This window comes from Excalfactoria chinensis, chromosome 1 (genome assembly GCF_039878825.1).
Source record: "Excalfactoria chinensis isolate bCotChi1 chromosome 1, bCotChi1.hap2, whole genome shotgun sequence".
Lineage (NCBI taxonomy): Eukaryota > Metazoa > Chordata > Aves > Galliformes > Phasianidae > Excalfactoria > Excalfactoria chinensis.
The window spans coordinates 128,299,529-128,313,230 of NC_092825.1; the positions used below are offsets into that span (position 1 = coordinate 128,299,529).

General features: G+C 38.7%; 1 protein-coding gene across 1 annotated transcript in view; it reads left to right on the plus strand.

Moving 5' to 3' along the window:
• Positions 1–13,702, plus strand: part of LOC140264333 (pinopsin-like) — an 84,001-nt gene that overhangs the window by 16,349 nt on the left and 53,950 nt on the right. Inside the window, exon 3 of the mRNA XM_072360039.1 lies at positions 11,706–12,031. Within this exon, the coding sequence (XP_072216140.1) occupies positions 11,706–12,031 (326 nt within the window). The remainder of the gene's footprint in view (positions 1–11,705; positions 12,032–13,702) is intronic.

Sequence of the window (13,702 nt, forward strand, 5' to 3'; positions counted from 1 at the left end):
CAGGAGTTGGACTCGATGATCTCTAAGGTCCCTTCCAACTCGCACAATACTATGATACTATGATCTCTCTAGGAAGCCTGTTCCAGCATTTTGTGCAACCTCGTGGTAAACACACCTTTCACCGAGCCCAGGCTGACTGTCTCCTGGTGCAGCTTTGTGCTTTGTTCCCATTCTGCCATTGATTCCCAGGAGCAGAGCTTAGCACTTCCCTCTGTTTTCCCTCCTCAAGGCAATGCAGAGCAGTGAGGTCAACTTTTGGCCTCCTTTTCTCCAGACTAACAACTACCCCTGTTCTGTGACCCCTAAATGATAAGGGCAGCTTCATCCAAAGACTCTTCCTAAATGGTGGAAAAACTATATTATTCCTCCCATTTGTGGTTTTTTAAACCATTTCACAGTACATTGGGGTACCATCCTATGACTGAATATAAGCTTTCACTGTTACAAACAAAAGCATAGCAGCCACAATGCAAAAGACTACTGGCTTACTGGTGTAAGCTGTTAATCTTTATGTATACTCTGTAGTGTTTTGTTAGAGACAGATGTTCACCATATGCTAATTTTCTACTTCTTTTTTTTTCCCATTGAATGTTTTGTTCTATCATTTTTTATTGTTTTATTGTTTCTATTGGTCCCATTAATGCAATCCAGAGCAGAAATAATAGATAACTGTCCAAGGGGAGAAGGGATCAAACATGCAGGCATCAAATGCATCTATAGATGGAAACCCTCTTTCAGATGAATTGTTTTCATAGAGGTTTTTCAGGACCAAATGGCTCGCTGAAACACAAACAAACTGTGATCATCTTGAAACATCGACAGCAACATAAAGGTTTTTTCCTATGTTAGAACTCCTAACAATTTCTTAGTTAATCATATAAATTAATTCCTATCAGTTTCATTTTGACTGCTAAATTTCTAAATGCTGTCCTAACATCTGTCACACAGAGGAGAGCTCAGCGCTGCCCCTCCACTCCCTGTGAGGAGCTGCAGCCGCCATCAGGCCTCCCCTCAGCTCCTCTGCTCTGCGCTGAGCACACCAAGGGGCCTCGGCAGCTCCTCACACACCTTGCCCTAATCACTGTCCTTCGGCTGATCCACAAGTGCCTGGCTGTGCATTCAGCAGGATTTCATTAGAAGAAGTGCCATGGTGCAGAATAGTATTGCAGGAATAGCAGGTTGCGAGTTCTGCCTCTTAAAGGCAACAAGGAGTATCTACATGAAGCATGCATGTACGTTGTGGATATTGTGCATGAAGCAGCTCTTCTCCATACCGGTCTTTGTAACAGGAGCATCATTTTATCAAAACTATCAAATTTTGCAACGTTTTTGTTCTGCTGGCTTTTCAGAGAAAGGGAGAGTGGCTGTGCAAGAGGAATGCGCAGCAATGGCTGTGTAAGGATGTTGAGGATTGTTTTACTGAATGTATTTTGCAAAACTAATTGTGTATTTCTGTTTAAAATCCTTGTGAGAAGCAAAGGATGGAAGGCTGCCAAATAAATATGCCAGTAGGGATTTAAATAGGCTTTTTTTTTTTTTTTTTTTCCTAGTGAGTAGAAAGCAGGTTATAAAGGAAGACAAAGCCATGGCTTAATATTCTTTGTGATAAGAGCAGAAAGTAGACATACTACCATCTGGTTGCTCCATATAGCAGTTTTTCTCTATTAGTCAGTGCATCAAGGGGTGTTTAACAAGGAATTTGAGGATGAGAACAATAGGAGCTTTCTAAGTGTTAAGTATCTTATCTGGGGCTGTGGACACTCAGACATTTGGGAAAGAAATACTAATAGCAGTTACAAGCAGGTAGTAATCCCTTAATATTCTGTAATTGTTTCTTCTTATCACTTTAACAATGAAACGCAAGTTGTGCCTTGCAAAGGAGTATGCACATCCATGCTAAGCATTTGCCATTCAAAAATGCTGCACAGCAAAGCTAAAATGCTAAACTTAAAGTTATAGCAGTGATCAATATTTGATGGTATTATTACAGTATGCAGTGACAGCAGTCTGTTATTTGTGATGTCGTGACTCAATGCATGAAGCAGTACTGTTGGATGTAATAGTTCTTCCTGGATTTATCTCCTAAACTGAGCCCTCTCTGAAACTCTACCAAGTTTTGGTATTCACAATATACTATGTCAGGGAGTTCCACATACCAACTGTATACTGTGCAAAATAAAAGTACCTTCTCCTGCTTGTTCATTCTGAGTCCCACAATCTGATTATTTCACTTGGAATTCCTGTTCTTATATTATGAGAAGCACTAAATTATCAACTCCCATCCACTTTTCCATAGTGTCTACTCTTTTCATTTTTTTCCATTTATAAGAATTCTTGATGTTTACTTTTCTAAGTGCTGCTGAGCATTGCCGCTTAGTAGAAATAGTTTTCATAAAATTCTCTATCATATCTCTCCCCCCATAGCAATAAGTCAGTCAGAAACAATTGCAGCATATTTAAAGCTAGGACTGTTTTCCTTCACTAGTGGCAGTTTACAACAGTACAGCATTTCATCTGCTCAGTGACTCAGTTTCATGAGGTTGTTCTGCAGTACTTCACAGTCAGCTTTGTTGATTTTGAGTTATTTAATGTAGCATGGTCAGAAAATTTCACTGTCTTTTCCAGATCATTTATTAATATGATGAATAACACTGTGCCTGGCATAGACCCATAGGGGGCTTTTATGGCTAAAATTTTCCACTGAGAAAACTGTTCTCTCCTGTTCTTTACTTCTTGCTTCTAATTGATCATTTATCCATGTGAGGATCTCTCTTATTGCAAGACAGCTTACTATCCACAAGAGCCTTTGGTCTAGCTTTATGGGAATCCAGGTAGGCTTTATCAAATAGATCAGCCTTGATTGAATGACACTGTCAAGGACCATTAATAAATTAGTCATGGTGTCCCTCCATGCTAGCCATGCTAGCCTGTACCAATATGTTATGTCTCTCTATATGCCCACTGTTATATACTCTGGTGTAACTTCTACTAATCTGTCCAGTGCTGCAGATTAGACTTGTTGACTGGATGAAATCTGCTGTAAGTCCCTTCATAGTGAACACAGCAAAAGATTTCCTCTTCTAACATCCTTCTGAGCTTTAAGGACTGGAGAATATCCCTTCTTCTCGCTGCACATCCTCCTGGTGGCAAATCAGAAGGGACATGGATTGGAGTAGCCTTCTCCCATCTTTCTTCTTACCTCCATAGAACATGATGTTGTTGGGTAGCAAAACTGCCAAAAATAAAAATAAAAATAAAAAATCCTGGCCCAAGGGCAGTGTGGCATATTTTGACATTGTATTCAAACTAACAGATATATGGCTGGTTGTTGACTGTCATAGCTAGATGTTATAAAAAATAAATTGACTCCAGTGAAAAACCAAAGTCTTTTATGAAGAAAACTAGCAGGACATGCTCTGGTGGAAGCTTGACTCCTTGTCTGCTATAATCAAACACTGTAATTTCACCTCTTCACTGACATGGTGCTGTGTCTCATACGTAGACAAGCCCTGAGACTACATGCTTTGTGTTACATCTGTGCAGATGCTCGGCATGAAGGATGGTGCCAAGGTGCTCTCTCTGTTTGGAAAACAAAGAAGCACTCCTGGCAGGATATGGAGGTCCTGCAAGGCAGCAGGGGCATGGATGTGGAGGCGCAGCCTTGTACCAGAGTACCTTGCACGCATTTCCCTGCTACACCAGCACTGTGCAATCACCCCTCTTTCTCTCTTGTGCACAAATCCCCTAGACTTCTCCCGAGATGCTGCTGTATAGGAGCTCCATCTAGTGCTGACTTCGCTTCTTATTCTGACTCACAAAAGCAGCCTGAATAAGTACACTAATAGGGAGGAATTCTGTTTAGGAAGCTGAATTTGCAAGTGCTCGCCCTGCTTTCTAGAATGCAAAGGGGCCCTGAATAATGTATGGAAAGAGAAAATGAAATTAGTATTTCTGTTTGTTTGCTTGCTTCTATGCAGCAAGTATCACTGAGATGCAAAAGGGAATTCTTTGCTATATTTATGCTATTTGGAATAATTGGTTGGTTGGTTGATAGGCAGTTGTATTAATAACATAGTAAAAAAGCATAAATCACAAGATATAGACCAGAATTAAGATCACTCTTAATGCACAACATATACACATTTAGTTATATTCAGTGACAGGGAAAGAAAAAAAGGTAATTCTTCACTATTAAAACTACTGCCTACTATCTGTACTGAAGATATCACTGAGGGCATAAGGGAAGGCGTTTCATAAAAAGGAAAAGACAGGAAATGCTTACTGAGAAAAGAGCAGGAAAGATTTACTCAACAGGACTCAGAATGTTTGCTGTCAGGTTTGTCCCAGCAGGCTTGGATGCAGCAGTGATTTCTTAGTGACTTCTTTCAAGTGCCATCAGAATTGAACTGTTACCCCCATTAGAGCTAAACAGAAAGATAATTCTTCAGGGAAGGGAAAGATTGCTTACTCTTAATGGACTCGTGACTGCAAGTCATATAGGCAAAAGAAAAAGAATTACAGATGTTCAATAAACAACTCTTGGTTTGTTTACTTATATTCAGAGTGAATCATTGATATTTGAAGTAGCCTGTGTAATAGAAGCCTAGAATGCTGTCATTTAAAAACTGGTTCTAGCTGTTAATGTGCAACAAATTTTTATGGGAAATATTTTCTCAATTTCAAATGAGCAGAAGTGCTTTTAATGACTTATATGTCAAAAGGAAGTGATGAGTAAACCTCTGAGCGTTCAACTAGAATCAACATCACTTAGGGATCTCTGGAGGCCCCTTCCAACCTCTACAATTCTGTGATTCCATGAAAAGCAAGAATACTTGTATTTACTCTATTTTATTACTGAAATGTTTAATAGGAATATTCAAATACAGCTTGATCATGTTTTAGAAACACATTCCTTGCTCAGCTGCTTTCATGAGCTACTGAAGCATCTGTATGCTCAGCTGCAGCTCGCGTTATTTATACCAGCACTGAGTTTATCACTGCAATTTTGCTATATCATAAAATGAGTTATTGTGATTTCTCAGTTCACTGAAGTGTATATGGTGGACTGAAAATTTCAAACTCGGGCTGGTACTGTTCACTTGTCCACCAAAGCCTTGAGTCTATTCATCTTAACTCTGGAAAGTGCCCTAGGTTCACCAGGGTTTCCTTTTTAACTCTGGAAATGTTTGGGATCTTCTACCAAAATCTGTCAGCAGATAGGCTATGGCCCATAAAATACATAAAATATATCTCTCTTTTCTCTTTTGGAGGAAAGAGGAAATAGTAAAATACCAGCATCTAGAGAGCAAGAAATATATTGTATATGTCACATATATATTTTACCCTCCATACCCATTGGCCTCCCTTCTGAATACTCACTTGTGCTTCCCACAAAACAAACAAACAAACAAGCAAAAACAACATATGAAACAAACAAAAATTCACGATCTCTTGCTTGTTGCTCTCTCAGATTTTCTTCTTCAGTGCTACTTTCCCACTCTCCCTAGCAGCTGTGGAAGCTGATAGCAGGCTGTTAGATGAGCTAAGACTGTTTCGTTCTCTGACGCATATTGAAGGTTTGGCAGACTGATCAGCTTTCTCATTAATACTTGTGACAGCTCTGGCATCACACAAGAAGAGAAAATAAAATCTGCAAAACCTCCCTGAAGATCGTATGTGAGATGAGTATGTTTTTCTCTATCTTGACTGTGAGAGTGAAGGGGCTGTTATAAGACTCGGAGCTGGAAAGCACAGTGAAATACTTTAAAAAAGAAAAGCATTTGATGAGTTTTGTTCTTTCTTCCCCCATTACAGTGTGCCCCAATAGTTTCTGATCTTTTACAGAAGCATCTTTGCTGTGGGGAGGCCAGGTCAACAACCCTGCTTCTGCCCAGGGTCAGCTTTAGAAATGTTCTGCTTTCATCATTATAATAGTCTTACTTCTGCATCTGTAAGAAAGTCTCTGATGGCTGGAACTGTTGTAGTGGAAATTACTGTATTTTAGTGGAAGAAATGCTTTGATCTTTAAGGTAAGAAGAACCCATTCGTTTTGCTTGTTATTATTATTGTCGTTACTGGTACATAGAAGATGGAAACACAGATGACAGAGAAGCTTGCTCCGTGCACACTCTCATAAAGCCTCCAATTCCATAGCTGATATTAGGTAAGGTACTTTGGCCAATAGTGGGTAATTTCACGTGAAGATTAAACTATCTTTAGAAAGGGAGCTTGTTGCTTTTTTCCTCTCACTGTTCCCAAACCTCTTGTAAGTATAGGAGACATATAAATTATATCTTTTGAGAAGTCCCTCAGGATATTTTATCAGAAAGGCTTCTAAGGAGATACAGAAGTGTAAATGTGTTGGAAATGTCACATCTTCTCTTTTAAGTTGCTTTAATTGTTTATGTGTCATTTTCTTATATGATCTGTTTTATTTCTATAGAGAGCTAATAGAAATGCTCTCATTTACACTCAGGAATGTTGTTTCCCTTGAAAACAATGTGGAGTCAGAGATCAAGCTCATTTTGTTTAACTCAGTAAGATATTTATGTAATACCATTTGGAAGCACAACTTGGAATTAAAAACCTTAAAAATGGAGGTGGTAAGAGACCTTATCTGGAAGGGGCTACTTACTGTTTGTTCTGTGCTTACTTCCATGTTCTTGGGGAAGTGTGATGAAGGAGGTCAGTCAGAAGCACCAGCAGGCTAATAACACATCATGGGATTCCTTGATATTCCCAACCTGGGGAGTGTTTAGTAACGAAAGCCTTTCCTTCCTTTTAGATATTGCTTATTTCCATCTCATTTTCCACAGAATGTTTTATCATATTCTCCAGCTACTGGAGCAGCAGATTTATCAGGTGGTACCTGAGGGACTAAAGAAAAGGATTATGGCCTGTGGGAACCCTGGCACTTTATACCCCCTTGAATTCCTCCTGGTCTTTTCTGTCTGATTCTGTTAGATAGCCTGGTGTGCATCTGTAGGTGTTTTGCTGGCTTCATCACTCCTTGGATCTCAGCAACAACACAGTAAGCAGCAAGTGCAGGTGGGCTGCTGGTAGCCTTCCTTGCACTGGTCTTGCTTCTGGATCTCCAAGCCTAAAGTCAGCATATGCTGCAAAGATCATACCATGACTGATTGTTGTGGGTGACCCTGAACTCTACTGAGAGGAGCATAGCATGGCATGCCTGTCAGTTCTCTCCCTGTTGTCTTACTGTGAAGGAGTTGGTACTTGTGCAGGCGAGTATATTCTTTCCAAGCAAAGAAATACCAACAAGGAGCAACAGCCTTCAATGAGACAGAGTAAAGAGGATATAGGCAGAGTGCAATGAACCACTTCATGAAGACAGTGGACTTCGAAGTTCTACAAAACCTTTATTTCAAAAGCAGTTTGCAAATCTATAGGAGCTTTAGTGAATGAATAGTCCTTTGTTCTTCTTGTTGCATGATGGAGACCGATCTCTTGAACACAGTCTTGTGTGCTTGGGGGTTTGTGTGAGTAAGTGAAATATAACAGAATGAGTGTGAGAGTGTGGAATCATCTTGCATAGAGTTTGGTGCAGTAAGATTTTCTTTGCCTTTTGTAAGAGGTGACATCTTTTTTTGATCCATTAATGTCCTGCAGAAGAAGGCTTGGTTGCATTACTACAAGCTCAGTCTGCTTGCTTAGCTGTGGCTCCTTACATTGCCAATGGCCATTCATAACCAGAGTACAATATGGACTATGTGTTCTGTCATGCAACTGTGTTGTTCCAGAACCCTAATAATGATGACCTTCAGAAGCTTCAAGAGGAAAAATGCTTACCTAATATGGGCTGATTCTCTAGGATTCTCAGTTTTTAGTAACCCTCAGATCATTGGCAGCCTGCATGCTGTTTCCAATTACTACATCATAGTGAGCAGTGTAAAATAGCAAAAACTATTATGAAAATGTAATGCTTTTAGCTGAGACTCACAGGAACAGAGTGTAGTGATTTGCTGTGTCCTTCGCCAAGTGCCATACTCTTGCTGTGCTTCCAGGAATAAATGCACTGATCTTTAAATAAAAGTAAATAACAGATAATGTCTCAGATGATATTCCTATAAATGAATGCCCGTCCTGGTTTATGCCTTTAGTTTAATTTCTTGTGAACTAGTCACTGCAACTAATTGCTGTGTAGGAAAGCCTCATGCCTCATACCCAGCTCATCTCAAAGTCACTTATTTCTATGGCTAATTTTTAAATAATAATTCAGTCCTATAATGCAATTTCTGTTTGTTTGTTGTTTTTTTTTTTTTTGTTTTTGTTTTTTTGTTTTTGTTTTTGTTTTTTGTTTGTTTGTTTGTTTTTAATGCCATCTTTCAGTTCTGTTTAGAAAGAGCCTCACTTGGTTTCTGTATATGCATGGAGGGAGCAAATTATATCTCTCACTGTAGTTGACTCCTGTGGAGTTCTCTGGCAGAGCACCAGCTCAGGGTCCTAAATATTTGTTGGAGGCAAACTCTATTTAGATGTGCAACCCCTGAACTTAATTTTGTTGTAATTTTAGAAAACATTACTCATCTGAAATTAATATATGCAGCCTAGTCAGTCATAAATGTTCCTATAAATTAAGAATGGAGTGTGGGGATAAAACACCGCAATTAGATTTAAATTATGATCATTTTCTTTTTTTTATAACCTGAATTTTTTTATAATTTCTGTTCTGATTATTAAGATTATGGAGATTTTATTAAACCGTAATTCTAAAGGATTTAATATTTTTATTGTTTTTGAATCTAGTATTTTTATTAATTCCTATAAATGCAATAGATACATTGTAAAACAGAATATCAGATAATTACAGGATTTCTGACAAAGGCCACAATAGTTCGGTGCATATGACATTAAGAAAACTCTGATATACAAAGACAGGAGGTAGAATGAAAAGTTTATCGAGTCTGGGTTACAAGATCTTTTCACAGTCCAGAGAACGCTGAGTGACATCTGGAGAGAATGCTGAAATGATGCTCTTTTAGCATCACAGTCTTTCAGGGTGAAGGAAAAAAATACATGGTCAGCCCAGGAATCCTTCTAGGAGGGCAGCTGGAGCAGTAGGTTTGTCTTAGGCATGTGATGCTTTGATGCTCTTGTACCACCAGCTGACTCCTGCCCATGCCTTCTTCACCTGGGAAAGAAGTTGAGAAAGGACTTCTGCTGCTCAGGGAAAGCACAGCTGGTTCCTCTTCCTCACTTCCCTTCTGTCTCAAACTACAGTTTGATCACAAAACCTGACATTGTCTGTCTTACAAAATTGTGTTTTTTCAGTTTAACAGAGAATGCCTGTCTGTCATTCAATCAGTTATCCAATTATTTGGATAAATAGTCAAGTACAGTCTTAGAAAAAGGTTATTTCTTGATGTGAGTCTTACATAGATTTTAATCAGTTTTGTCTTCTTTGGAAAGCATCAGCGCAGAGTCCTGATAATTCCAGTGCTATTAAAAATTAGGGTATAACACAGGCCTTACTGCAACAAAAAGTAAAAAAATAGAAACATTTGATTTTTTGTTTTGAACTTTTATGGCTTGGGATTCTATATATCACAGTTCTTATCCTCCAGAAAAAAAATGTAATATGTGACATGACAGTGGAACTTAGTAATAAAAGGTGAGTAAAGATGAAATAGCTCCTGCCAAGGGGTGTAATTAAGAGTCTCCCATTTGCACTTACTTAAAGGAAATGGTAGGAAGTGTTTTGTGTTTTAGTCTGATTGCGTTTGATCCAGTTTTGACTGACATTGCCATGGTCCTAATTTAATGACTGAGCACTGGTCTGTTCTCAAAGAGACCAGTCCTGCATGTATGACCAGTTGTTCTATTCAGGTAGCAGGGTCCTGAGTCTGGGAAATTTGAATGCCTGATGCAGACCTTCTAAGCAGCATTGTGCCTCAAGGCTGTGGGCTATTACCAAAAAAAGCACATCTCATCTGCCACCTCATCAAAGTCGGTGTGTTGTGCCCTCATTTGCCATCAGAAGTAGCATAGGGGTAATATAATGTATCTGTAGAGCATGCAGCTGGGAGGAGAGAATTTCTGTTCCCTAGGCTGTTTTCTATTAGTCCACGATGGCCTAATCTGAAATGCTTAATTAGATCTTTATCACTTTGTTGAGGTTGAAGTTTCAAATATAAAATCTGGATTTTTGCCTTAGGTACCCTGGGTACCTCCGTGAGATAAATGTTTCTGGTAGCAAGATGCTCTTTAGTTAAGCAGATAAAAGTATGGAAAGAGGCGATACTAAGAAAGTGAAGATAAATATGTGTGAACTAGGAGCAAAATGCTGCGGAAGATCCTTTGTTCTTGAGTCTGTAATTCAGAGCCTGCTATTTATTTTTTATTTATATCTTGAGGTATGTGTTTAATGCAGAAGTTATGGCCAAGGGCCTTCGAGAGAAGTGCAGTATTTTATTATGTAGAAAATCAGATTAGATAAGAAATGATCAGAATGTCTCTTCCTTGCCTCTGAAATAGGTTGTCTGGCCTTAAAATAAATTTAAAGCTAGATTCTTGAACTGTGTAATTCAAATGAATTCAGTGAAGCGGTGTCCCTTTGCAGCTGTAAACATATCTACTTTGTAGCTTTGATTTCCCAGTAATATAAAGGAAATAACCTAGCATGTTCATATAATTAAAAAATAAAAATAAAAAAAGATATTTTCTTCAACAAAAGAAGTTGTCTTATCCTCATGCTCTTTTGCATTTTCCTCTTCCCTTTAGTGGTAGATCCTCCTATCTGGCAAGCATTGCATGCATTCCCTCTGGGTTGTTTTCTATACCCAGCTCTGCACAAAGTGTCTGAATTGTTGTCAGGATGTCAGGAATAGCTGCACCTGCTGGTTAGCTGATGAGGGATGGAGTGATGGAACTGCAGGGGAAAGAGAAATGCTCTGTCTGAGGGAAATATTCTGCATGTATATGTTTGGGGGATGTTTTGCTCAGGTACAGAACAGGCTACTGCTACCCCCAGGCAAGTGTCTGACTTATGTCCATCTCAGACATGGGAAGGAGCTCCAGGAGAAGCTGTTAGTTAAATGGGCAAAACATGAATTACAGCTGTGGATTCCACTGAATTATTTTTTGTGGTCTCCAAGGCTCAGTGTTAACCTAATTCAATTTTTGACTGATTATGTGATTTATATGTAAGTAAAGTTACAGCTCTCCATATCAGATTCATGCTGAGAGTTGTCTGATTTTGCCCTATATGTGTGGTCAGAATTACAGATATGTCTAGATGTTGCAGCAGAAGGTCAAAAGCTGCTTTCTTTTTTGGGCTCCCAATCTTGAATATAAAGCTTTTTGTATCTATAAAAAATGCAGTATTTGAAAATGCTCATGGATATTACAAACTGAATATATCATAGCAAGGGAATCTTTCAACAATTTTTCAGATGATGCAGAAAATAGATTTCCCCTGGTTAATACCAAAGCATGTAATTCTTTGTAAACTTCCCTGAAAAAGGAGTAGCCTGTAAGTATGGAGACCTTACAATTTAAGCTAAATACAAGTTAAACAAACTCTTTTATGATGGACAGAGCAACCAGGTCCATGGAGGATTTAAACATAGAAATAGTTTTCACTGCTGCTTCCAGTAATGCAATGATCAGCAAGATGGCTCATTTCTTTGGGTTTAAAATGGCTACCTTGTAAAATAATGGAAGTAATTGCTTAAATGAATTCATTGCAGGCATTGTGTCCCTGATCTCCCTGGCTGTCCTGTCCTACGAACGCTACAGCACCCTCACCCTGTGTAACAAGCGCAGCGATGACTATCGGAAAGCGTTGCTGGCTGTTGGTGGTTCCTGGGTTTATTCCTTGCTCTGGACTGTACCACCTCTGCTTGGATGGAGCAGTTACGGGATAGAAGGTGCAGGCACCAGCTGTTCAGTGCGCTGGTCCTCTGAATCAGCTGAGTCCACATCCTATATCATCTGTCTCTTCATATTCTGCTTGGTCATCCCTGTAATGGTCATGATGTACTGCTATGGTCGACTCCTTTATGCTGTCAAACAGGTAAGCTGCTCTATGCTGACAGTGCAAACTGCTTTGAGAAATATGTTTAATTTTTCCTTTATTGATTTGGAAGTAGTAGATGATAGACAGGAAAACAACAAAGCAAAACTAAATAGAAAAGACCACAAAAAGTCTGAAGGATGGGGCAAGACGGTCTTCAGCAAAATCCTCCCTAGTTCTAAAGCTGCAAACAGAACCAGCAAACAGCATCCATAAAGATTCTGACTTTGTGGTTTGGAAATATTGCATCCTACCAAAATCAATATATCAGAGTGAAGGTTGCACTTGTAAAGTCAGCATACATCTGTCTGTTAGACATCTGTGTAAACATTTCTTCCTATTTTTGAATCATGGCATTTTAATAATGTCTGCTTCTTGACTAATTCACTAATTAAATTCTCCTGCACTTTGCAGAGTAATCCCAGGGGCCAACTTTCTCCTTGTTGTTCTAGGCTGTATTTAAAAATTTCCTTTAAAAATTCTACCTCCACTGCTATTGCCACTGGTACTGTTACTACTAACGACACTCCTCTAACTGCTTTAAGGTACACTGCAGATATTCCAAAATGAATGTTCAAAAAGACCTTGCCAAGGGATACAGTGCTGTGAAGTTTTAGTACTCTTGGGATGGTAATGAAATGGTTTGATGATGAGTAATGAGAAAGGAATGAGTGTATAAGATGTTCTCTAAAAGGTAGTTCTCTAAAATGTTCAGATAAATTAACTAAAGGTTTTAAATGGGGGTGGGGGGGAAGGCAGTAAATCCCTGAACAGTCTCTCACACAGAAATAAATTGGATGTAATTCACTTTTGATTAGTCGTAAGAAATTAAGGTCATGCCTTTTCCATAATTTGTCAAAACTTTCAGAACACTTAAGGCCCAAATGGGAAATCTTCCTTGTTGAGTGCTGAGCCAGTCAGTAAAATCCCTTTGATGAATCACATTCTAGTACTCATCTTTATGCTGTGAAATGGTAACATGGAAAAAAATTCCCTTGATTGTAAACCATTAAAGCAAAGTTGAAGACCATATCTTGTCCCTGGGTAGCTCTATCCTTTACCATCACCCTAAAAAAAGAGCAGGATCTTGAAAGATGTACTGCTAATAATATACAGAAGATACAACTTCTATAAATGTTTGTCTCATCTGTCCTTAGGCACTCATTGCCCTTTTTGACATCAGTTATCACCACATTGTACAAATGCTTTTATGGCTGAAAAGCCTTTAGCATGTTGTTCATTTTCTAGTTCTAAATGTAGACCTGTGGTATTTTATTCATCTTATTTTTAAAAAATGCTGTTGTATGTTAGAAGTGTTGGTAACCTCAGTCATCTGTGATGGCTCTTAAGAAGTTGTGACAAACATACTGAGGAATCAAAGTACACAGATGTCTTTCAGTTTATAGGCATTTCATATTCAGAAAATAAGGCTAAGAAGAATGGGTAGAAGAAAAGGTTGATTGACCAATTACCTGTTCAAAGAAAAATATGGGAGAAAGAATAGAATTTTCAACAGTTCTTTCTCCTCATTACTCCATGTGCTTTCTAGAGTGATCTCTGGAAGACAGAGGTTTGAGACCCCTGAGAAATTTCATGAAGGATGGAAGTGAAAAAGAATCAACATCAGTTTTGCACGATCAATTAAAAGGAAGGTATTACAGAACAAATGAT